At 38.7% G+C, this 26,481-nt stretch overlaps 1 protein-coding gene across 10 annotated transcripts; it reads right to left on the bottom strand.

Annotated features, from left to right (window-relative positions):
• Positions 1-204: 204 nt before the first annotated feature.
• On the bottom strand, positions 205-26,471 carry BRD8 (bromodomain containing 8). Of its 10 annotated transcripts, none has more exons than XM_072956939.1 (28): positions 26,306-26,471; positions 25,256-25,352; positions 21,830-21,899; positions 21,144-21,193; positions 20,796-20,918; positions 20,595-20,675; positions 20,116-20,180; positions 19,547-19,683; positions 18,797-19,015; positions 18,269-18,413; positions 17,236-17,445; positions 16,544-16,824; positions 15,741-16,193; positions 15,363-15,456; positions 15,115-15,161; positions 14,120-14,349; positions 13,815-13,907; positions 13,554-13,622; positions 12,996-13,173; positions 12,157-12,261; positions 11,638-11,682; positions 7,233-7,511; positions 6,144-6,413; positions 5,358-5,515; positions 2,751-2,840; positions 2,584-2,652; positions 1,165-1,342; positions 205-603 (listed from the first exon to the last, which is right to left on the bottom strand). In XM_072956939.1, exons 1-28 carry the CDS (start codon positions 26,322-26,324, stop codon positions 553-555), a joined length of 3,906 nt encoding a protein of 1,301 aa, XP_072813040.1. In that variant the 5' UTR covers positions 26,325-26,471; the 3' UTR covers positions 205-552. The 10 variants fall into 10 exon arrangements, 9 of the variants coding, with proteins under 9 accessions (XP_072813040.1, XP_072813041.1, XP_072813042.1 ...); XM_072956940.1 differs by having other exon boundaries at positions 14,120-14,334; XR_012067773.1 differs by having other exon boundaries at positions 545-603; positions 2,559-2,652.
• Positions 26,472-26,481: the final 10 nt, after the last annotated feature.

Here is a 26,481-nt window from a genome sequence, read left to right as displayed (position 1 = left end):
TTATTTCATCCTCTTAGCCATTCTAAGGACACTTCAATTGTCTCTACTTTATAAACGATGAGACAAATCATAGATACTCTCCCCTTATTCTATCCCAGCCCCTTCCCGACAGTGTATGTAAGAAAACCCATGTCAAATACTTTCCTTATTTCACCAGATAATGCCATCCCCTCTATTCCTAGCTTCTGTAATTAAAAAGCAATATTTTGACTTGTGAAATAACATTTATTTAAAGAGCAGTAACAAGAGGTTTAATCTATTTACCTCTAAATTAAGCCTATGGAACAAAGATGTGAGCAACATTCACAGCATACCCCCAGATCTCAGCTTTTCCTGTTTTCTTTAAATTATGTCTACAGGCACCTTTGACTCTTTGGTTGTTAGTTAAGGCATTATTCTTACTAGAAAAGACAACAGAGAAGTGGTAAACAAGTACTGGGATCTTCTCTAGGGTCAGAGTCTCGATGAGAGGTCCAAATTCCAGAAAAGTTCAGAGTAGCAGCTCCAAGTTAACAAAACAGGTTTTCTATCATCCACGGGGTTGGCTGGTTCTCATTCCAAACTAGTTAAGTCTCTTCTTTTGTCTAACCAAATACTCAGCACCTACAGGGTCAAAGCAGACAGCAAGCTATGAATCTTTATGGAAGTTTGAATGCAATTTTATTTTTCTCCACACAGATTTAACTATGCTTTTTTCTTTAAAGTAACACGTTCAGAAAAGAAACCTTCAAATGTCTCCTTCTAGCTATCATGCCTTATCTCCTATAGATGGGACAATGTGAACACACATTAATACCAACAGCTATAGCAACTAAAAAATGGACAGTAACTCCAGCCTCGGTTTACATATTTAGCCCTCTGACTTGAGGCTCTGGAAGCAGGTGTTCCCATTACTTATCTATCCCAGTTCTCTTAAGAGCTCTTCACTGTGGCTTGCCTTCGTAGGCTATTTTATATCGCTATCTATTAAAGCTGGTCACAGGGAGCTTCAGGTTTTCCAAACCAGCCAGTACAATGTCAGTCCCTCAGGACTTTGAATCGTCTTCTACACATAAACTCTGGGAACACAAGATCCCTTCAGAATCACCCTTATTCTTACAGACTTTCTAAAATCAGATTCCAGAGACCACACTCGTTTTTCTTGCAGCTCTCTACCTACAGTACCTGAATCTGCTCCAAGACTTCTCGCTGCATCTCCACAGCCATATGGTACACATGATGATCAGAGTCATTGTACATCACAGCATTTTGGAACATCAGCATTAGGTCACGCTGGAACTGAGCCATGGTGCGAATCCGTCCCTTAGACAGATTCCTTTTCAGGCTAGTTAAGTCCATGGGTCTACAGGTGGCCAAGAGAAATCAGATGAAATCAAACATTCATGTGGAACATGTGGTGACTTAACATGATCTCTTGGAGAACTAACCAGCTCTTAATGAAAACAATGCTAAAGATAACAATCCCCATCAAATAATAAAAAAGCAACAAACAGCAGCTAATGCAGTACTGCTTACAATATGCCAAGTGCTATGCTAGATACTTTCTATATTAACTCACTTGACCCTCTCAATAAACCTATGTGGTAGGTACCATTATCACAATCGGTAATGAGGAAACTGAGATCTAAAGGAGTTAGGTACTTGCCCAAAGTCACACAGCTTGGATTCCAATTCAGAGGCAGCCTGACTCCAGAGCCCACAGGTCTAGTCACTACACTTTACAATTGGAGGTATCAAAGTTGTAGAGTTCCAATGATCAGTTTATCACATGGTAGTTACAGACTGATTGTTTACAATGTGTAGTCATATACCAGGTACCAACTTCTTTTACTGTATAATCAAAAGCTCAAGAGTTTTTTCGTCTTTCATGGAGATGAAAAGAGTGAGAATCAAGTGAATAGTAAGATAAATAATTATATTATGAGACACAGAGAGTGGGTATATAAGAGAAGGCATAGCAGTGCAGAAAGAGAACTGAACTGGAAGAAGCTAGGGTATAGTTCTAGCTCTGCTATTCACTGTTAATCGCAAACAAGTCATGACCACCTCTGAGTCTTAGTTTCTTCATCTACAGAATTAAGAAATCTGTCTCCAAAGGTCCTTTTCTGATCTTTTATGCACTATTAACATATTCATTTATAACAGTATTTTAGGTTCTGAACTATGCTGTAAAAATCCAAAATACTGCCATCAACCAATGTTTGTAAAATCCATTTGGATTACCATCTTCACCTTAGCATACCTATAACTGCCTGAGTGAATACAGTGTTCCTTTTAAAGTTTTGTTCCAAAATAACAGTGTCAAAAACTACTAAAGACTAATGTAAGATTATAATAAATGGATCATACTACTTAAAAGTCAATACTGAAAAAAGAAGAAAAAGCCTCTTTATCCTTTTGTTCTTTGTATTCTCAAATGAGGACTGAGCTTATCCTAACTTTACAATCTTGTTCAGCCATAAAATACATCTTAAGCTTAAGTAATATAAATGAAATAAAGAAATAATCTAGTAGGTGGGAAATAAAAGTATGAAAAGACAGATATAAAAGCAACCAACCTTTCTTGACCCCTTTTCCACTGACCTTTTCACCACATCCTTGTATCCAGGGGCCTGCCTTTCTGACACAGGCTTCAGAAATGGACTACTGAACCTGTTCAGGGACAAACCCAGAGAGGATGAAGAAACCCTGGAGAGTCACTCTAAATGAGAAGACTTGCTGTGAATTCCAAAAGTGGCTTGGAGTCCCACCTGTGACTGGCAATCATCTTCCATACTGGCAGGAGAGTCTTCTTAAATAGCAAATGATCCTGAACAGGGTCACTATGGCTTAGATCAGACCTATAGGATAAAACAAGACAGAAAAGAAACAGTAACTTCATAAATGGTATTCGACCCACTCCTCCCAGGTAGGTAATGAGGTTTCCTCAACCCACAATGCTCCTAGTTAACATCTGGAGGATAACACCATAGGAATGAAAACATACTTAATGCTTCCATAAGAAACCCCAGACTCTATAAATATTCTCTTCACCATTACCCAACGAAGTGGTTACATTCTTATAAAGTATTCTACAAACCGAGATTGCCTGTGCCTTTTGGAATCTTCCTGATTTATTCTCCAGCATCTATGACTCTAAAGAACTGGTCTATGAAAGTAGTCTTTCACTGATGTTTCCCAAGTGCCTGGCACATAGTAGGTGCTCAAATAAGTATCTGATAAATGAATCTGGTCCTGTTTTTATGTAGAAATATGCCACATTAAGAAGTATCTCTCAAAGAATATGAAAACAAATATATGTATGTTCATGTATGACTGAAGCATTGTGCTGTACATCAAAAATTGACACACTGTAAATTGACTATATTTCAATAAAACGTATATACACACACACACACATACACATACAGTAAGTACCTCTCCTCTATTTCCAGAGAAAAAATACTTGGTTTCACATCCCAAGGAATTCTTTCATTTCATCTGAATACTATACAATTTGAATATTTTCCTTTTCATTCTCCTTAATAATCTTTAAAATACCTAAGAAAAATTCATTTCTCCTCATGGCCCTTCCTTTCCTGGGCCAAACTGCTAAATTTATTTAGGTTTTCTTTAGAGGTGCAACTGTTTAATGTTTTATTTCATTTTATAATTTTCCTAGTTGGCAAATTTTCTGTTTACTCCAAAGTTAAAGATCATGTTCCACTTCTCACTCTACACACTGCATTATTATCTCTAAATGGGTTCTCTTCACACCTGGGGTTTTACACCCTCATTTTGCTTTATGTACCATATTGTGTGCATCCATTTGAGCATCTTTCTCCAATCTGAGCAACGCCATGTTACCATTCATTTTCATGATGCAATTTCTCACCTGTATCTAAATTACATACCACAAAAATCAATTTATGCTTAAGCCCAGAGCCCTATCAGAACAAAGCATTTAAAGCCCCACACAAACCTCTTCCTTTGTTTCTGTTCAGTCAGTCAGAATAAACAATACTCCTTTGTACTGATGCAACTTTATTCATACATCCACACAACAGATATTCAGTAAGTTTCCTTTAAGTGAAAGTTACTGTGATAGGTTCTATAACCTCAAAATCAATCACCTTTGCAATATTTTATGAAACAATCTCCTACTTACCTTTATTGCCACCTATTTAGAAAGGTATGCCAAGCAATTACAAGTAAAAGTATGAGAGTGGAAAGGACTTGCAGTACTCCAAAAGCTCTACTTTACTCCTAGAAGTCAGTACAGACTCAGGGAGAAGCCAGAAAAGAGGAGCCTAAGGAATGTCTATCTTTCAAAGTAGTTTTAAGCTTCTCTGATGATAACACAAGAACTCAGCTATTAATCTCCCCTTAAGCTAGCTAGCCAGGCAGACTCAATTACTAATATCTATTGCTTTCTAATAAAGCTTTCATGTTTAACCTAAATTCTAAGATAAGAGTGTGGAGTTTGCCATTCAAGATGCTGAAATGTCTTGAGATAAAACGTCCCAGATTAGAAATTTCCTGTTTTGGGGATAATCATCATATGCCATCTGCTAATACTTAGAAAAAGAGCTACAGAAAAGCAAAGGAAGCGATTTCTTCAGCAAGCTAGTTTTTAAGCTGTATTCTATCTGTGAAACAAAAATCTGAAATCTGCTCTTTAAAAAATATATATGCATGGTTCAGTTGTATACCTTAAACAAAAGAAGGCTAAAATAATTACTGGTTTGCCTTCCCACAGATAATGGTGGATTGGGATGTAGTAAAGAAAAAGAAAGGGAAAAAAAATTTGTGTTATCTTCTCTCAATAGATAGATACAAGAGCAAGCCCAGAAAAGGAACTATTTATTACCATAATAAAAATAACTGTTTTTCTGATTTAAAAAGTTCACTTTACCGAAAAAAAAAATTAAGATTCTGAAGTATGCCCTTTGGCTCCATTATTATTTATTTTAAAAAAAAAGACAATTATACAAGCAATTTCCCAAGATTTGTGAAAAAGGAACAAGAGCGATAACTTCAAAATAATGTTTAATTTCAAGTTAATAGATGTTTTCATATTTTTAAAAATATAGTTGGTATAATATTAGACTTGAAGGACAATCTGACTCAGCCATGTTTCCTGAATAAATATAGTAATTAGAAGGGTTACTTATGAGATTCTTAATGTTTGTGAAACAGAAATAGACTTCTGTTTATACAATAAAATTTATATTTAATTCTATTTCTAGTATTCAAACTCTTTCTTTCTTTTCAATTTACAAAAGTAATTTTGTAAGTTCATGGCAAGAAATACAAATAGGCATAAAGAGAAGTGAAAGTATGAGTCCTAACAACCTTGGATAAAAATCTCTACTTACAGCTTTGAGGAGGTAGCATGGCTGAAAAGGATATTCACCAGAGGAGTCTCCTGGATGTGGAAGCCATCATCACATTCACCTGAAGAACACTGGTCTTCCATCACAGACACATATCCTTCACCCTGGTCCTCCTCTTTGGATTCTTGCTGAACCTCCCCCTGGAATGCCAGGAAACAAAGGAAAGTTTAGAAGGAGATTTACCATCCTGAAAGTAATTTTTCTTGCATGGGATAAATGAAAGCTGACCTTCAGATGAGAAGAGGCCTATTATACAAAGTTGTAGAAGAAATTAGAGAAAGGTGACAACTAGACCTAAGGCAATGAATTCTTAGAGAACTTTGATGACTCTGTACCCCCAAGAAAAAATGAAAAAGCAATACACTCAATTTTAGATAGACACTGTTGCCTTTTGAAACTGTCATTATTACTTGTGGCCCTGGAGCTAACTAGTCTAACTGGTCAGATAGTATTAATGGCATTCTGAATGTTACTGATTGTTTACTATGAGCCATGAAGTACACTAAGTGCTTTACATGAATTGTCTCATTTAAACTTTACAGCACACCTATAAGGTAGAGCACTTTTATTTCACTTCAGCAGAGAAAACTGAGGTTCTAAAATGATCTCTAACATGTCTAAGCTTACACAGCTAACTGGTGCTAAAACCAGGATTTAGAACAGGTAAGCTGAATTCCCTGGAGTTAGCCTATGTGCTTTAACCACTCTGTTCTGCCTCTTGGTGTACAGGACCAATCAGACAGCTGGTTTAAGTTACTCACCACTTACCTCTTCACTCCCTGTGGGTTGTTCCTGAAGTACCCAAATATCGGAAGGAGCTGGAGCCACTTCTGGCATTCCATTTTCTTCCAGTGATGACTTCTCAGCTACCAAGAGGTCTACCTTGGCTGAAAGCTCTTCGGGCTCTCTGCAGGGCTCCTCTTCTCCTTCAATAACTTCAATTTCCCTTGTCTCTTGTTGTGTGGTACCAGATGGAGGGCAGCAGCCTTCACTTGATTCTTTGCTGCTAATGCACAGTGGCTCCATTAAATAAGCTACCTGCAATCACAGTTTACTGTTAGATGCATAAGAACACCAATGGAAATGATCATCTACATATTAATAATGCCACATCATTTATACCGCCGCAAGTCTGAGATGGCAAATTGATTTGATTCATCCAGTCATTTAAAATTTATCAAATATCTTATATATATAGGCACTGGGCTAGTTGGTAGGAATCCAAAAGAAAACAAGATAGATATGATTCTTGCCTTAAGGAGCTTATGTTCTAATTTTTCATCTCAAATATCAACTCTCATTAACTGATAATGTTTACAAAACTGCTGAAAATTTTGTCTGCCAGACAATGCAGATAGAATTGGAAATATCTGAATTGGATTCTTACTGATCTTGACCTAAGTTCTCCTGAATGTGTATAGTTGCCACATAAATATAAACTCTGTCCAATTCTGTTTATTTCTGGTCCTCAGCCGTTAGCCAGGGTGATAAACACACCACAGAATGCCTCTTGGAAGTCTCAACATTATAAGCTTCAAGGAATGTTTGGGCAAGCGTCACCTCCTGTGACTCTGAAAGAATGAAGTGCATGAATATTCAAAGTAGTCCTACGTATAGGAATTCCAATTCCTGTGACTCAGACCTATGCCTGGGATCTTAGAACATTCTGTTAAAAAGCACATATATGATGCATGTTTTGTATCAGCCCCAAGCTCTGGAGACACAGCAATGAACTCAGTTCCTGCCAATGTAGAGCTTGTATTTTAGTAAACATTAAAAGCGGTAGAAATAACATGTGGGTAAGCATTCTCTTAGGAGGTTGAGACTCTCCCATCTTTAAAGATGGTTCCCCATTACCTCAGAGAAAAAGTGGAGGAGGTTCTGCTGGCTGACTTGCTCTGCCTCTTCCTGAGATTCCTCACTGCCTCCGTCCCCCACAAGCAGCTCACTAGATTCTCTCCCGGGGCTGCTTTCCTCTAGTTCTTCAGCCCCTGGCTCCTCAGTTTCCCTCCAGCTGCCCACATCAAGATCCAGACTGGAGTCCCATGAGCTGAAGAGGGACCTGCAGTCGTTGCTCAACTCAGAGTCATTGGGATAGTCTTGTTCAGAATCCAACCAAACCCATTCATGCCCCATCTGTAAATACACAGAAAAAAATGCAGTAAATTTACTCAAATCAATATTCCTAAGGCATTTCCATTTCCCAATTTCAGAAGAAAGATAAGGGGTTAGAAATTTCTACTCATCACTAAGAAGAGTAAAAGCTAGCTGAAGGGAGACATCGAGAGACAGTGATCTGTCACTTGGAATAAAGTTAAAGCCCTATGTCAAACAGTATAGTAGAAATATTACCCAATAATTATTTGTTCATGGATTTCCTCATTCTCCAAAAGAAAAAACCGGAGGAGCATAGCTAACAACTGAACTCCTCTATCCCAAATAACTCTTAAACTCAACTGCAAGGCAATAAATTTGAGGGACAAGGGATATTCTCCTTAGGGTACGGTTTTCACCTATCAACCATTAAATCCTCAAAGTGTACTTTAAGATTACCTGTGGTATCCTGGTCATATGCAACTCTCAATGCTCAGAATAACTTGCAGTATCAGGTTTTTAAAATATCTTCCCTTGCTTTCATAACACTACACTTTCCTGTTTTCTGATCCCTTTGTTCTCTCCCTTTTACAACTTTCAATAAACCTGTCTTCTATGTTCTTGTTTGGTCCTCTGCTTCCTTAATATGTCCTTTAAAAAATGTAGATACTTTGACGTTTCAACTTTGATCTCCATTAAGGCTTCCAAATCTCTCCATCTTTACTTTTTATATGCATTCTAGTCTCATTTCTCCATGTACCCAAAGATCAGTTCCTTTTACGTGCCCTATCATCTGCTTCAATTCAACACCTCTAAAACTATTATCACTCTTCTTCCTGAATATCTTCCCAAACATTTGCTCTCCCTAAATTCCTTATGCCCATCATCAACACTACTTTCTTAATCCTGTTTTGACTCTTTCCTCTGTGGTATTCAGTAAGCAAGTCCACTTTCCAGTTTTCTTCCACAATAATTTTTCCCAATGCCTATCCTTTGTTCTTGAATAAATGTGATGGACTTCTGGTCAGTTTTTCTATTTTTAATCCAATCTGTTCTGAAAAGTATAGTCTCCTGATTCAAGGCTTTACCATAGCTACCACCTCAAATACAAATTTCTCAATCTGCCACTCAAAGTCCTCCATAAAATCAGTCCTATTTTGTCCCCTTAGACCAGTACCAGTATTTCACTATTCGTTAATATGATCCCTATTCTAATTACATTTGTCTCCTTATTTCCCCCACCAGAGATGCCTGTACCTTAACTCGGCTTGCTAAGCTTGTAAATCAACTTCTCTACCAACATGAAAACTATATCCTTTAATGAGCCTCCTCCTCCACAAACTTCTCCAACTTTTAGGGCTCCATTGCTTGTATCACATGCATGCTTGTGGACTGCTTTAGAAGTATACTGTAATTATATTTAATTTTCTAATTCCTAGATTGATTGAACTTTCTTATCAACTCACAAAGACTTCTACTTCCTTAGCATCCTAACAAGCTTTAGTTTTAAGCCAAAAAGATCTGTGACTTCTAATCATATCTAATCATAAAGTTCCATATCTTTCTCAAGAAGGCTTGAAATACTAGACAATATCCTATTAATTGCTTTGTAATAAAATGCTCGTACTGGTTCATTTCACTGATTTAATTTTTACTTAGTAATAGAAGTTGAAATAAACCCAGGTGATAAATTTGGGAAGTCTAAATTTGAGTTTAGCCTTCAAACAGCAATGTCATGAATTCTGAAATATGTAAGAACTCTACACATAGAAACATAGGAAGGAGACAGTAATAAACTATTCTAGAAATACCATCTGCAAAGACAGTAACAAAGATGCTACCTATATCCATGCTCTGATCTTTAAGCAATGCCATGAACAGACTCTGAAAACCTTAAGCCTTCCCAAACAGTCAAGAAAAACTGAGTAAGACAATCCTTATCACAATGCAACACTTTAAAACATTAATTATAAACTCAATCTTGGTTACTTACCTTTTCTGAGCTGTTGTAGAACAGTTCATATTATAAGACCACTTTCCTCCTCTAACAATCTCATTCCCACCAATGATCAAAGTTATTATGCAAAAGAAGTCACAAATTTCGCACATACACACTCACACAAAGAACACACCAAAGACTAGAGTTTTCTTTCAGAGTTTATTGTGTACACACACTTCACAGGATTTTTTTTTTTTAAAGTCTGTACACTCCACAAGACAGTACAAACTAGCTACAATCTGCTAGCAATACATTAGGACATTAACACAGCTCATGATTTCTGCCCTAAAACAGGCAATTGTGCTACTCCAACACTCGGAGAAAGATTTTCCCAGCTCTGTCACATGGCCCAGGCACCTCCTCTTCTGTAACTTCCACTTCTGGAACTGGGCCCACAAGCCCAAACTCTTGTCTTTACTTCTATTTCAGGTTCAGCTCAAAATGGATACTCTGAGGCTTCATTTTTTCATCTTCATATCTGCTTCAATGGCACAGCGGCGCCCCCTGGTTCCCCCATCCTAGATGACAGGCAGACAAAGAAAGGGAGCATGAGTGAGTTGGTTACAAGTTAAGAGAGAAGGTGAAACAAGAATGCTGGGGATTTGGTTTTCTGGGAGAGAGGGGAGAGAATCAGCAGAAAAATCCAGGAAATGAGGGGGCATGTGTCTGTCTTCCCAGAGTGGGCTAAAAAGTACCTGGCAGTAGTGTGTGAGAGGAAATGCAGGGCAGAGTATCCTGTTCCTGCCCACCTTAGAGGTCACTGGAGTTTACCTAGGGTCCCAGAGAATGACAATGAGTCATCCCACCCAGGCCCCAAATCATGTGCAAAGGAAAAGGAAGAGTAAAAGAAAGGTGGGAGAGTGAGAAAGGGCAGTGGATAGTGAGATTCTTGGCTAACATACCTGTCCAGCTGTTGGTCCCTATAAGAAAGGCCTTTCCTGCAGACTGACCCTGGCACTAGTTCCCTAGCACCTCCTGAGTTGTTTTCCATGAGATCAGGACAATCAGAAGGCTTCTTTCCATCTGCTGCTCTCTCCCTGCAGCCCAGCTCCTTCCTCTTGTCCAACACTTTGCTGTCTTCAATAGATAAAAGATCTTATTAACCAGCCTTGCAACAGCCAGTCAATTGCTTGGGGATCCAGAGTCACTGTTGCAGGCCAATAAGAAAGAATAGGGATTACAGTGTTCTATCTGTGGTACAGGCTGAGGCCTGTAGGCAAGATGAACTAGTGAACACTTTTGCTGGGCCAGGCCATTTTTGTATTTCTAATAATGCAAGGACTCTAAAATTCTCAGAGCTCATGAACACAAGTTGCTTTTGAGGTAACAGTAAGTATAAAAATACCACCCTTGCATTTGTATAACACTTCAATTTTTTTTTTTCCAAGCCAGTTCCATACCTATTAACTTATTTTATCCTCACAACATCCCTGTGAGGTAGGCTGGACAGGTACTTCTTTACATTACCTCCATTACATAGATAAGGAAAACAAAGCTCCAAGAGATAATTCAGTGACTTTTACGATCATGTGGTTTTCTAGCCTGATATCCTTCCATTACATCACAACCGCGTGCCCCATAATGAACAAAACAGAGTCAGAGAGTTGTTCAAATCATGGTGGAAAAGGACAGAAGTCTTCAGGCTAACTTTACTAAGCTTATCTCTTAATTCCATCAGTCACTACTATTTTTAGTGGTCATTGTTACCGAGATCTTTATCTTAAATTTTACTGAAGGTTTATGTATCAGGCATCACTCTTGCAACTTCACGTTAGAGAAAAAGAAAAAACCATGTGCTGAGTATCTGCAAGTATAAGGAACACTTTTTAAAAGCCAGCTAGCAGCTGCTGCCCTGAGCATTCTTCTATTTGTAAGAAAAGAATTCTCAAAAGGTGGAGTCAAGAAATGAGGAGCAGATGCATCCTAGATCTTACCAAGAATAACTCATATCAGCTCAGAGAACTCATAAACAGTCCCTACCCAGCCCACACACACACACATGCAGAAAGACAGAAATGCAGAAGAGACTTTCTTATTTGATGACCTGAAAAAACAGAAGTTCAAGACATTGCCACAGTCTGCATGTTGGAGTTCCCTCTGCCACCCACCCCCAGCAGGAGCTAAGAATCTCTGTGGCAACACCACCCCTTGCAGCCATTCAATACTTACAAAGAGAGAGAGAAGGAAGGCAGGAGAGCCCATGGGGACACTGTCCTGTTAGAGGACAAACAAACACTGATCAGGTTCCACAGAAACTCTCAGCTGCAAGCACCCCAAACCTCAGGACAGAGACACAAGCACCACACACACAAAGACAAAATTTTAAAACTCAAGAATAAGAGGAAAGAGATCCAAAAGCAATATGGCCATTACGCCTCTGAACAGGAACTAGTGGTCCCCAAATGCTGCAAGCTAAGTCATTTCCACCTTGCAAGCACTCTCCCAGAGGAGATAACAATTCATTCACCCAGCTCACAGTTTCTCTCATGTGACTGGACCTTCCAGTCACAGCAGGTTTCTTCAGTGCTTGGATGGGAGCAAAACAACCACCATTCTAAGATCTATATGTCTGTATACCACTGGAATGTAGAATCCTGGCAGTACCAAGTAGTAACATAAGGTTCCTTAGATGCTTCAGATTTCTAGCACTGAAACACTGGCACATAGGCTTTTTCTTGGTCTCCTCACCTTCTCTGAAGCATCTTGTTTGCGGGTAGAATCTCTCCCTCGAAGACTTTTAGCACTGATTCCAGACTCAGATGTTTGCATAATCAACTGTGTGGCCAGGAATTGCTGAAGGGAGAAGAAACAAAGTTAGGCCTAGAGACCTGATCCAGCAGGGAAGAATGAAGACACCTTAGACTTTATAAATAGGATTTTGAACAGTATCCTTCTGCAAACAGCATTCAAATATCTCTTGACTGATTAGAAGTTTAGCACATTTTTAATTCTAGTTGCGCATGCTGAAGTCAGAAAATGCCAAATGGCTCTAATTTTTTTATTTTTTGCTAAATACAGCATCAAAATATCTATGCTCTAAGATAGGAAAAAGAATAAAACTAGATGAACCGAAGATCACTAAGTAATTTAAGCAATTTGGCAGACTCTGTAGAGCCAGACAACATCCCCTTCAAATTAGTATCTCAAAGGGTGCCTGGTAATGCAACTACAGGACAGAAGTAGGCTCCCTGCAATGTAAAGAAAGGGAGAAGAAACTATTTGTTCACTACCATGTATATACTTAATGTAATTTTAAAAATATACAGTCACCATTTTATAAAAATTTTATTAAAAAACTTAAAGAAACTGAAGACATTTGCCCAATAAATGCAGAATATTCTCTCACAATTTTACCAAACCAAAATGAGAAAACCAACACTGAATCCAGCAAGAACAAAATTTTATCTTCCTGTGTCCCTGATGGCTGTTCAAAGTAAAAACCACAGCAGTCCTTAACATCAGTTATGAATCCTACCCTTAAATACTTTCACTTCATCGTCCGAAAACACTAAGGATCCTCAAAGTACCTGAATCTGTTCCAAGACATCTCGCTGCATTTCTACTGCCATGTGATAAACATCGTGGTCTGAACTATTATACATTACAGCATTCTGGAACATCAGCATAATGTCACGCTGAAATTCAGCTGTGCTGCGGATCAGTCCATTTTCAATGTTTTTCTTAATAGTTGACAAATCCATAGGCCTAAAAGAAGAACAAGGGTAAGTGGGAGCAGAGAGGGGAAGAAGACTCAACTGCATCCCTGAATATATCATTACCATATACACTTTCTCATATATAACTTCAGTCCCAGCTGCTAGGACTCAAACATCAAACCCTTGCCCCAAACTATGAATTTAACCCAAAAGCCAAATTCAGTCTGTATAATAAGCATTGAGAAAGGTAATAAAGGGGGCTAATTATTGTAGATTTGATGATCCAGTCAATGAAATGATTAGTTTAGCACTTGGTCATCCTTACATCTAAAACACTTGCTTTAAACTTTCTGTCTAACACAAAAATCCACTAAGACTTGACAACTTACAATTCGGGCAAGTCAGCATGCTGAACGGATCATGGCTTACCTTTGTACAATGCTGTGGTAGCCAGGTGCTATGTCATCTGTAACAGGCTGCAGGAAGACATTGGCATACCTGTCCAAAAAGAATATGGTACAATTACTGACTGATCCTCCAGAAGAACAGCTGAGGGAGCTTGATCTAAGCAGCTAAAGTTTTAAGAGCCAATGCCATCAGTCCCATATAAGTGTACTCAAGATTTTGTTCTGGTTACCAACAATGAGGAGCAGGAGAAAATGTTTCTACTAATTAGTAAAGCCCATTTACCTATGATTGGCTGCAGCTCTCCATACAAGCATGATGGCTTTCTTCCAGATTTTCTGTGCCTGAATAGCTTCCTGGTCCTCACTACAGACAGAGCTGAAATAAAAGAAATATGGGAGTCCCACTTGGCATAAGTCGTCAACAACAACAACAACAACAACAAGTCCTAATTATATCTTTTCAACTATTTGTTCCAGGCCAAGAAAAGGAAGATGAAGAAGTAAGACTAAAGTAAGACTAAAGAAAGACCCTCTCCTACTTCTCACCTTTAATGCCTTGACCTCAAAGAAAGAATCTCAGATACTCACAACTGTGAAGAAGCCGGGCTGCTGGGGATGGAGTCTGCCAGTGTGTGGGACTGCAGCGTAGCATTGTGTATGCTAAAGCCATCGTCACTCTCACTCACAGGAGGTTCGTTATCCATTTCTGACAAATAGCCTTCTCCTTGGTCTTCTTCCTTAGGCTCCTCTAGGCTGGCCGCTTCACTGACTCCATCTTCCTCCTCATCCTCACCTGGGGCATCCTTAGACACAGTGTGCTTCCATCAACAAATGGAAAGGAGAGCAAAGCTATCCAGCAAAGCATCATTAAAACATGATCTATCTTTTGGGTTAGATTAGTTCTAGAAAATGGCCTCACACTGTTTCCTGACTGAGCTCTCTATCACTTATACTACCATCTACTTACAGATACTGATGATCAAATCATTTAGAACCTGGACAAAGAATAAGACCCAGGATCTTTTTAAAAGGAAGAAAAAAAAAAAGCTACTTACTTAAGACTAAGCTAAGAGGCGTTCCTTCTTTCCCCTTGCTCTTGAAAGGAACTCTGACCCTGGGTACAAAGTTATCAAAAATAGTTTTTATTTTGTGTCTTATCTGATGGAGCAAGCTCACATCGCATTACTTTAAGTCTGTCTGTTACTATTGCTTTAGTAATTCTAAAAAGAAAACTCTGGATCACTTTCTCTGGATAGTGTAATTAATAATATGATTTCTTGTATGCTCTCCCTGGTTCTGATATTCCTTCTCAGTCTAAATCACTGGATGTATCAAAGCTTCTTTGTGCATTATATGCAAAGAAAGTTCTGTGTGATGTTCACAAACTCTTTAAGATGGGAGGTACATGTTTCCATAGCACTCCCACTATACCTGACTGTCCACTGCAGCTTTTCCCCATGCAACTCCTTAACCAGTCTCATCTTAGAGAATAAAGATGTGAGTTTACTGAAATTCATTAAAAAGGTAGTGCTATACGGAAATCTAGTCACACAGCAAGAGGAATAAAGAAAAGTCTGAAATACCTTTATCTGGCTTCCAAAAATAGTCCCTGATTCTTCTTTCAATGAGTCTGCAGAGGAGAGAAAGACTACCTGAAGATTTTTCCACCTTAGCCTTCCCCTTCCTATGGACAATAATCCCCTGCAGCTCTCCTTTCCATGCTGACCTACTCTACCTCCTCTACTTGCCCACAGCCCACAATCCCTCAGAAGCCAAAGCAAATGATTTAAAGTTAGTTATGGGGTACAGATTTCCTGGCTTTATTATTTACCTGACATTTCAAACTTGTGCTGAGTCTCTGCCTCTAAAGTATCTTCAATGGGATTTGAGCCATGTGATGGAGACAACATGCTTTCGGGGGATGCCTGAAGGCCAAAAAGAACAAAAAGCCTAAGCAGTGGTAAATCACTACAGCTTACACTTTATTCTTCAATGATAATAAGACTATACAAGAAATTCTAAGTCCTACTCATGTAATGGTCACCTCAACAGGAATAGGATAAGTATATATAGTACTGATCACACTTATGGGCTTTAGACACATCGGCATGTCAGAACTCAGGCATTCAACAGGACAACCAAAGGCCTAAATTGTCACTTTTTACCTAAGGTATAGCCCTCCATCCTCCCAGCCCCTGAACTTAAGTACCTCTGTCTTCACCGTGGTAAGTGGAGTCTCATCGCCTTTCCTACTGGAAACATCTGCTTCAGTAATCTCTCCAGTTGCAGTACTTCTGGGTTCCTCATCTAAGTCCTGACTCCTGAGTTCTGGTGGCTCCATACTTGAAGCTGGAACAACTCCAGCTATTATTTCAGCCCCTGAAATGTTTTGCTCTGGTTCTGCAGGTTCCATTTTGATCTCAACACTGGGCTCCCTGATGTCAACCAGTTCATGGATTCCTTTGTTTTCTGTTTCTTCAAAGTCCAGTCTCTCTTGCTTGACTGTCATCTCTGGTGCAGGGAGAGGTACTGCCTTTTCCCGTTCCTGCTGGATCGAGTGCTCCCAGGGGCCAGGCAGGGACTGGGGATCATCATTCTCCTCACAGAATGACAGTGCTGCTTCCACTGCTGCCACATCCAGCACTTCAGGATGATCATCTACCTGTCCCGTAATACACACACTGTTGAAGTCACAGAAAGAAGCCCAAGTCCCTCAATTCATTAGCACCAAATGAGATGGCCTGAATCTGCAGCTTCTCTCTCCATCTTCTCCATGAAGTAGAAGCAACCAATGGACAGGCACATGTCCTGTGCAAACCAGTACATAAGGACGGCTGGGGAGATAACTAGTATGTCAGCACCAAAGGGCTTTGGGACCAGAGATGAAGATGGGAAGAAGCAAGAAGAGTTGCTTGTTTATGTAATTCTTACTACAAGAAGCAAGGAGAGGCTGAGGAGAGAAGCCTATGTAGGACCCATGAGAGATTCTTTGGGGCTTTACTGAATAGTTACCTTGTCCTCAATGATAGCAATGATGTCCCCAACAGTCTCAAAATCCAGCTCTTCACCTGTATAAGATACAGCAATATCCATCTTCTCAGCCAGATCTAAATCTTCCTTCCCATCTATGCTCGGAGCCTTTGATCCTCCAGAAGCCTCTGCTACCCCTGATCGGAAACACTCTTCTTTGATAGAATTGATGATCATGGAGATTTCATTGCTATCCATGGAAACAGTCACAGTATGTGGATCCCCAACAGCCTCCATAGGAACACAAGTGTCAGGCTGACTCACTGAATAAAAGGAAGAGAAAAGCATCTCAGAAGCTTATTTAGTACCAATTAACCACCTGGAGATCACACCAAAAATCTAGACAATGTCAAATACCCAGACATTTAAGCTGAGAAAAAGTTATCTTACATCTGCCTATGTTTTCTTTCCTCCAGCTTCATCTAGAAAGGTTAAAACACATTCTCAAACCCACTCATAAGTGTACACTTAGCTTTTTCACCCTTAGCACATAAATGCCCACCCACCTCTTCTCACATCCTTGTTTTTCTAAGGATAAAGATGGCACATGTCCATGGAGAATAGAAGAGAACCATCTGAATTAAAACTGATGCTCTTGTTCACTTTTCTCTAACTGAAGCTCAAAATGAAATTTTGGATCTAGTGGCTGCTCAGGGCATGGGTCAGGGACGCACCTGGAGCTACACTCTCAGGAGTGGAGACAGCTGGAGCAGAGGATGGTGCTGGCAGCGCAGGCATCATGACAATGGTAGCCTGAGATACAGACTCTATAGGGGGTGGCACAAGTTTAACTGGAGGTTCACTGGCAACAGTAGTGAAGGAAGCAAGAGGTGTGGTGAACTGTGTAGGACCAGCTTCTAAAAGCCGGGAAAGAGTGGGAGCACCTAACAGACAAAGAGGTACACAAAATAAGTTAAGAAGAAAGCACTTGACCAAGAAGTAAATAGCCACTTTAGGACTCAATCAAGAAAACTTTTAGTCTCAAAGGATGAAAGTAACTCCTTTGTTGAATAAGCTCATTACCTATATCCTTACTTTTCCAAACCTTACTTAAGATCTTCTGCCAAGTTAGAAATGACTCAAAGCATTAGAATACACAACTCATATGAAAAATAAGGGGTAATTAAAAAAAAAAAAAGCATGACTAAATCTGTTATGGCTGCTGAAGTTAAGCATGCTATAAATCACACAAAATTTAATACCAAATACTAAAATCTAATATTTAGTATATTGTAAAATTTTTTTTTGTTTTATATTTTCTACCTTACTTAATTTTAACTACATTCTTGTGAAGTATATATGGTGCAATTATTAAGAGAGGAAACTGAGGCTCAAGAGTTAAGTTACTTATCCAAGGTTACAAAACCAGTGCGTGGCAGGCCTGAGACTCAAGCCTCATTTTCTAGCTCTAAAACTTGTCTCCCTATGCTGTAGTCTCAGGTATCTCTAGCACCCTTCCATGATTTTTCAGCTTTACTATTAACTATTTCTCTCATCAATATTTATGCTGTGGTCATCCAGGATGATCAGTATTTTGAAGATGGAATAGATTTACAATCTCAAGTTTAACAGGTAAAGTAGCTCCAAGGTGGGGTTTTAAATCTAGGATTGACAGTTGCTTAGTAACAAAGGCTAGAAACCAAGGACAGTCAATGCCAAGTTCAACATCTCTGAAACAAAGCAGGTAACAGAAAAGCAGTGACTTACCTGAAGCAGCAGGGGAGGCTGCAACAGTGTTGGGTGTTTGCTGCATCTCCCCACCATGTATCATGGGAAGGACCCCGCCTACCTCCAGGAGGACACCTGTACTGTTCAAGTGGCCAGAAGCCACAGCCATTTCACTTTCATTGACCTACCAGGGAAGAATAGAGGTGAAGGCTATCCTCAAGCTTTCCTTTATTACCACTTCCCAAAAAGCTCCAGCAGTTGACCAAACTTCATGAAATTAAAAGTTAATATCCAAAGAAAATAATTTCAGACCCATGGGGAACACTAATTTTCAAAAATTATTTGACAAGAGTTCTCTGGAGAAGAGAACCAAAGTAATTGTGGTTTCAGATACCTCAGGAGCCAAGGATACTACCAAGTGTTTGTTTTGTTTTGAATTAACATTTAACTAGGAGATCTCTTCCTCTTTTGAACTATTTTTTTCCATGTTATATTTTAGGTCCCAGGCATTCCCTTCCAAAATACTAAATCACCACAGCTCTCAAACACCCACAGAAGTCTCCATACCAGTCTGGGGCTAGTAGGCAGGAGGCTGCCCTTCTTCAAGAGCTCTGACAGCAGAGGGGAGGGGGGTGGAGTTGCTTTCTGTCCAAGCATCTTTTTCTGGGGTGAATCATCTGTTACTGGGGTCATGGGGGCTTCTAAGGGTGCAGAGCCTGGAGGAAGGGTGTCAGGAATTCCAGGAAACGAGGTGACTGGGGTACTCGGCAAAGTCCCAGGGGTTACCTAAGAGACAACAGAGAACCTTTATCTGACTTCTCAAACTCAGGAAGGTTCCCTACTAATCTGGATGGGTTAGTGTGTCTAACTATTACTTTATTAGTCCTGAGTGGAATTGCCCAGGAAACCCTCTACCCCTCCTGCTCTTCCTTCCCCACAATTTTTTCTTTTCCACCCGCTCAAACCCACAATGACTCAACCACTCCACCCAACCTGCCTTTTACAAACTCCTTACCCCCTATCAATGTTATATTTACAAAGAAAACATTCCATATTACAGCAGGAATTTCCTAAGACCAGTACACTTACAAAAAAAAGTCCTTAATACAGTCTTCTACCTATCTAAAAATGTCAAAAGCCTCAATGTTTTTATGCCCATTCTTGTCTTAGAGCACAGAACATGGTAAATAAAGTCTTTTGCACTCAGGCCATGAGAGGAAATTGCCTCTAAGCCCAAAGTGGTTTCCTCATTACTCAGCTCTCTGCTGGCTTATTGCCCCTTTGCTGAACAATTCCTACGGATAGAAATATACTCACCCCAGAGGTGGCCTCTTCCATAGTGGTTGTAGTCAAGTCCCCAAGTGGATAATCACCTCCTGGGGAGGCAGAGTCTATAGGAGAGCGGACCATCACAGTGGGTAACCTCCGAGGTGGTGTTTTCACTGCTTGTCGAGCTATAACATAAAAAAGAACAATTTCTAAGCCTTCAAGATTAAATCAATGAAACTAGATTCTACACTACTATTATATAATACAGGACAAATAGGAATGTTGCATTATGAATATGGATTAAAAAGTTTTCTTTACAACTTTTTAGCTTGATTTTTCCTATGAGCAATTTTCATGCTCAGCAATCTTGTTTACCCCAAAGGTCCTTGGAATAGGAAACTGGCTTAAACATCCCTTAATATCCTCTTTAATAACTTACTAAGATTCTGCTTTTAACAAGAGGGAAGGACCTCACTGGCTCAGAGAATGTATTCCTAGAGTTAACAAATATTTAAGTTCCTCTTCTTGTCCAATGACTGAATTCTTCTCAATAATTCTCATCAGCATGCAGTGCTGTATAGTCAAAATACTAAACAGAATCAGTAGGTTCAGCTTACCCTGATATGCAGCATCTGTAGCCTTCCTCTTTACTTCAGCCTCCTCTTCCTCCAATTTCTTTTTCCTAAAGAGGAAATTAAGGGTAGATCCCAGTCAGTTCTAGCTCCTTCACAGTTTGCAGTACCCTCACAAGGAAATCTCTTGCCAGACTAACACTTTCTGGAGGAAAAGAATCTTTATCAGCAAAACAGGGAATTTTGAGTGTACTGCCTAACTACTAGTTCTTCACCAAGGCAAAGCAGAGCCACTTTTAAATTAGAACTAAGTTATATTCTTACACTGAAATGTTCTATCACATTACCTTCTAGGACTCACTATCCTCTCCCAGCTACCAGGCCAGTCTAAAGCTTTCCCCTTTCAGAATCTCTCAAGTTTAAAAGGATGGCAGATGTAGGAAATAAGCCAGATTATTAAGGAGTAAAGAGGGTAAAAAAGGAAAAAAATAGTATAGATGGAAAAACAATATAATATAACCCACATTGCAATGTCATTGCAAAGCTCATCCAGTCTGTTGTCCATGTGCCCAGCCTGAATTAATTCTGCATCTCTTTTCAGTCGTCTGTAGGAAGAGAAGTAAGTAGATTGAGTTTTTTTAATCTATTTGAAAAATTCTGACCAGAATCAGAAGTCAGCCCCATTTGTTTCTCCCAACCTTTTGGTGTCCTCTCTGATAACGTACCTGTATTTTTCCTGGGTTTCCTTTATCACTTTCTTTAGTTCCTCAACTCGTTCAGCAGTCAGTTTCCGAACAATGACATCTTCAACAGTTTCCACCACTTCTCCCTTTTCACCCCGTTTCCGTCTATGGAAAATTAAAAACACACAAACACACATACACTTAAATAAGAGAACACTTGTTCCTATTCCCACTTGCTTTTTTTGAGCCTTCTCTACCACCTAACCATTGATAACTTCTATTATACTCTTAGCTACCAGTAATATAAATAGATTTAAAAAAAAAAAAGATTTCTACAGTAAATACTCTCCACTGAAGAGATTTGGCTCAGGTGCCTGGCTCTGTACTCACTTCGGGGTCTCTGTGGTCTCCAGGAGCTCTGAGTACTGGGAAGCACAATGCTATGGAAAAAAAGTAAAAATATGATAAGCAAGCCTAAAAGGAATGACCTTTCAAAGTTTCAACGTATTAGACTAAGTTTTAGAGAGGGGAGCTTTGTTTAAGTTATGCGTAGTTTCTAGGAGGGCAAATTATTTTGCAATCAAATCAGTTCAATATAATCAATACCATAACAAAGAAAATACCGGCCTACAGTTTGTGTATTTGGGGAAAGACAAGTTAAGAGCCAATATTTATCCCTAATACCTATTGAGTAGTTACCACATGCAAGGCACTGTGCTAAATGTTTTACAGATATTACCTTAACTAAATCTTTACAACAATCCTGAAACAACTTTTATCTCTATTTTACAAATAATAATACTGAGGATCATGGTTCAATGTTTTCAAGTAGAGTCATATTAAATCCTGTCTAACTTCCAAGGTTGGACTTTTAACTGTTACATTACACTAACAAGAATAGTTTGTAATGTGAGCATACATGGATGCAATGGCAAACACTGGGAAAAAGGAAAAGTATTCTCAACCATTCTATTCCTTCATGGTACAAAAGCCTGTGATTAAAGGGCAGGACCTGGAAGGGAATTCACTTCACATCTCAAACATTGCTCAAAATGAGCATTTACTTGGGAACTTACTTTTTGAGAGAACCAGTCTGGAGGGCGGCCAGGTTCCGCAAAGGGTTTAATTGCTCGGCTAACTGATACCCTAAAAAATAAGAAAAGCCTTATTAAAAGTAACCTTTAAAAGTTGTATAAAAATCTTTAAAAAAAAAGTATTCAGAAAAAGTAATTTAAAAAATGTTTAAGGATATATATTTTAAAATGCATCTCAAAACACAAATTGCTAATCTCCCCAATATATAAGGAGTCACCCCACCAGCCTGGCCAAATTAAAAAGACTAATAGTCAAACAGAAAAATGGGAAAAAGCAGTTTACAGAAACTCCTTAACAAGTGGCTCTAAAACACAAGAAGATATTTAACCTCACTCATTATAGGATAGATGCAAATGAAAAATATGAGAACCATTTCTCATCTTTCATAATATTGTCAAAAATCAAAAACATATAACAACACATTCTATGAGCCAGGACACTAAAAAACAGGTACTCTGATATATTACCAATGGGAGTATAAATTGAAACAATCTCTAGGGCAACTTGAAATGCTTTCAAACTTAATAAACTCAAATATTCTTTGACTCCATAGTTCTACTTTCGGTTTATCTTAAATATAATTTATACATAACTATGCAAGGTTATATTTGTATTAGCCAATTTCCATAAATACAGTACCAGTTAAATAAATTATGGTATATCCATAAAATATCATGCAGCTAGAAATATGAAATGCTGAAAGCACAGGAACAGGACAGTGATAAGACCTCACACATTATTACAGCATGTCAGCAGGGAAAAAAAATTAAATCGATATCATGAAGATTAACTAAACTGCATTACCAAATAAATTTTAAATGGTATCTTGAGCTTAAAAAAAAATCACGCAGCTATTAAAAAAACATAAGACAGACCTTCATATAAAGGTATACAATGATCTGTAAGATATAGTAGCAAGTTAGAGGGAAAAAATAGCAGCAGTGGCAAGGTCAAGTGTACAGATTTATACAGTACCTAACCAGTTGTGTTTAAAAAGAAGAGGGACATGTAAAATAGATTAACAAGTTTATACTGTATAGCACAGGGAACTATATTCAATATCTTGTAGTAGCTTACAGTGAAAAAGAATATGAAAACAAATATATGTATATTCACGTATGACTGAAGCATTGTGCTGTACACCAGAAATTGACACACTGTAAATCGATTATACTTCAATTAAAAAATTTTTTTTAATTAAAAAATTTTAAAAAGGAGGGGGACAAAGAAAATATATATTTGTTCATGTATACAAAATTAATGGCAGAAAAAAAAATAAATGGCAGAGAAACACACAAGAAACTGCTGGGAGAGGGTATAGCTCAGGTGCTAGAGTGCATGCTTAGCATGCACAAGGTCCTGGATTCAATTCCCAGTACCTCCATTAAAAATAAATAAATTAACCTAATTACCTCCTACCCACCCCCCAAAAAACCTAACACTGTGAGATAAGGTACAGTGAAGAAAGAAAAATAATGTGTACCACTTTAAATTTTGAATCTTACAACTTGGTACCTCCTTAAAAAATATAATTTAAAATTTCTCAGTTTTACTTAAGTGTTCTTATACTATTTTTCTAATAAAATGTAAGAATATAGATTGAATTCCACTTCAACCAGCTTACTTGGTGTTTTGTTTAAAAATGAGTTCAGTTTATATTTAAGTTGAGTTATATTTAAGTTCAATCTGAGGTTTATCAAATTAGTTTGCTTCATTTTATGGTGGGGTTTACCGGCTCAAGAACAACTGCTACCTGGAGTATCCTGGTTTCATCTTTGAAAAGTTATTTGAAAAATACATGAAATTGCAGAAGCACTAAATGTGACAATAATGGTGCTTTGGTAAACTCGTGTGAATGGTTAAAGTAGCAGAGACATACCATACAGATATAAATTTGTATATTAAGTAATTAGAACAGTGAAGACAATTAAAAGGCATCCTTAGAGCCTGAGGGAACAAGAGGAGGGAAGAAAGACAAATGTTAAAAATGAAGGAGTATGTACTGGTAGCAAAAAAGATTGGAAACCACACACAGTCCTACCTTCTGGTACTTAAAAGAAATACTGTGAACCAAGACAATTCAATAGGGAAAGAACAGTCTTTTCAGCAAATACTGGGTCCTGAGACAGTTGGCTATCTACATGCAAAAGAGACCCCTGCCTTACAACATACACAAAAATTAGGTCAAAATGGATCAAAGACATCTCAATATGTAGAGTTAAAAGCTCTTAGAAGAAAACGTAGAAGTGGTTTCTTAGCTATGACACCCAAAGCACAAGCAACAAAAGAAAAAAATAGATAAACTGGACATATCAAAACTAAAAGCTTTTGTACTGTAAACAACATGAACAGATGTCAATAATACCAAAGAAAGTGGAAAGACTACACATAAAATAGAAGAAATATTTGCAAATCATCTGACAAGAGATTTGCATCCAGAATACATAAAAAATTCTTAAATCTCAATAAAATGAAAAAGAATCCAAAGGATCTGAGCAGACATTTCTCAATAAGATATATAAATGACAATTAGAAAATGAAAAGATGCCCCAAAAAATTGGTCATCAGGGAAATGCAAGTCAAAACCACAATAAGTTACCATTTCATACCCACTAGTTTAGCTATAACCAAAAGGACAAACAAAATGTTGTCAAGCATGCAGAGAAACTGGGACTCTCATTTATTACTTGTGGGAATGTAAAATGGTGGGGCCACTTTTTAGTTTGATAGTTCCTCAAAAAGTTAAACTTTGAGTTACAATTCCACTCTATCAAGAGAATTGAAAACATGTCCACACAAAATCTTGTACACAAATGTGCACAGCAGCATGAATTACAATAGTCGAAAAAGAGCAAACAATCAAATATTTATCAACTGACAAATGGATAAACAAAATGTGGCATGTCCATACAATCGACTATTACTCAATCAAAACAAGAAAGTACTGATACATACTACAACGTGAATGAACCTTGAAAGTATTATGCTAAGTAAAAGAAGCCAGTCATAGAAGACCACAAATTATATAACTCCATCTATATGAAACGTCTTCTGGAATAGGTAATCTACATGGAGACAGAAAGTAGATGAATGGTTAGAGGGGTAAGGGGAGGGGAGATGTTAGGGAGGTGAAGAGGAGATTGCAGAGTGATGGCTAAGAGGTAAGAGGTTTCTTTAAGGGGTAACTGAAATGTTCTAAAATTAACACTTAATTTTACTAAAATAATCTAAATTCAATACTAAATTATGTGAATATACTTGGTTAATTTTACGGTATATGAATTATATGTCAATAAAGCTGTTAAAAAAGAAATACTGCTTACAGGTTAACTAGGATTCCACCACTGTTAAAAAAAATACCCAACAGTTTTTAAGATCCAAGAAAGCAGACATCCTTGATACTCTACCAATTTTGATCTCCACTCCTCATGACAGAAGACGCCAAACACAGCTTCTCTCGGATGGACCATGGCTCTGTAGGGCCAGTACTCAGCAGTTTATGTTCTGAAAGGAGATTAAGACTTAGAGACAACCACTGAGACACTAGTTCTAAACTCCAAAGTGAAGACTAAAAGCCTAAAACAAAACATCCTCACCTGCAAGGATAAAGTGAGCTACTATCACCAAATCTTACTTTCCCCTCTCTAGTAAATACCACAACTGGGGTGGTGCTTATTCATTGCATGAGAACTACACTGAGTATCCGGCAAAACATCTTATTTCTTCAAATGCCATGGCTACTCTGCTTTATTTTTTTTAAGGGGGGTGGGTGCGGAGGGGAGACTGCCAGATTAACATAGGACACTTCTCCCGAAAGGCCCTGTTTTAAGAATGCTTTATTTCAATTTGCACGCCAAAGGTTTGTTTCCCAAGATTCAGAGCGGCCACCCTCTCCTACTGCCCCGCCTCTTTCTTAGCATAAACTTGTTTACTTCTCTCAGTAACAACTCCCGCCGCCCCTCCCTCCTTTAGCTGTCGGGCCTGAAAAATCTTTCCAATCCATGAAACAGGAAAATGGCCGAGATGCATGAAATGCAGTTTCCCCCCTTGCAGAAAAAGCTCACAGTTAAAATACTCCATTTCTCTGTGAATATGGGCCCCACAAACGTACGTCAGAAAATAACTCCTGAGATGCCAGCCACTCCGTATGGCTCACATCTCTGTACACACGCCCGAGTCTCTAGGGCACCTTTTCCTCTCACACTGCAGAACTCCCGAACATATAAAAGTCCCTGAGCTGCTTCTCTCAAATATTTTCGGCTTTACTGAGACACTAGATTACATTCCTGGGCCCCAACCCAACCACTGGCCTTAACAAAGCCGTCGAGCGCAGGTCTCTGAAAGTCCTGGACCCTAAGGTAAACCCATTGCTCCTACTCCCTAAGCGTGTGACAGAAATTTGTTGCCTGGCCTCAACTCTACAAAGACTTTCCACAAAAAGCAGCGAAAACACTTACTGCCTGTTCCTGTCGCCATCTTGGCCCCGAAGTGTTCGCTCCCAAGCGAATACCGTCTGGTAGGGCGAAACCCCGAGGAATTCTGGGGAATAGAGTCCCGGTGTTTGTTCGCGGTGCTTCCTGGGAGATGTAGTCCCCCACCTCTACCTCAGGACGAACAAGGGCCCTAAACCGGG

The sequence above is a fragment of the Vicugna pacos genome, chromosome 3 (genome assembly GCF_048564905.1).
Source record: "Vicugna pacos chromosome 3, VicPac4, whole genome shotgun sequence".
NCBI lineage: Eukaryota > Metazoa > Chordata > Mammalia > Artiodactyla > Camelidae > Vicugna > Vicugna pacos.
This window is presented reverse-complemented; position numbering and strand designations above follow the sequence as displayed.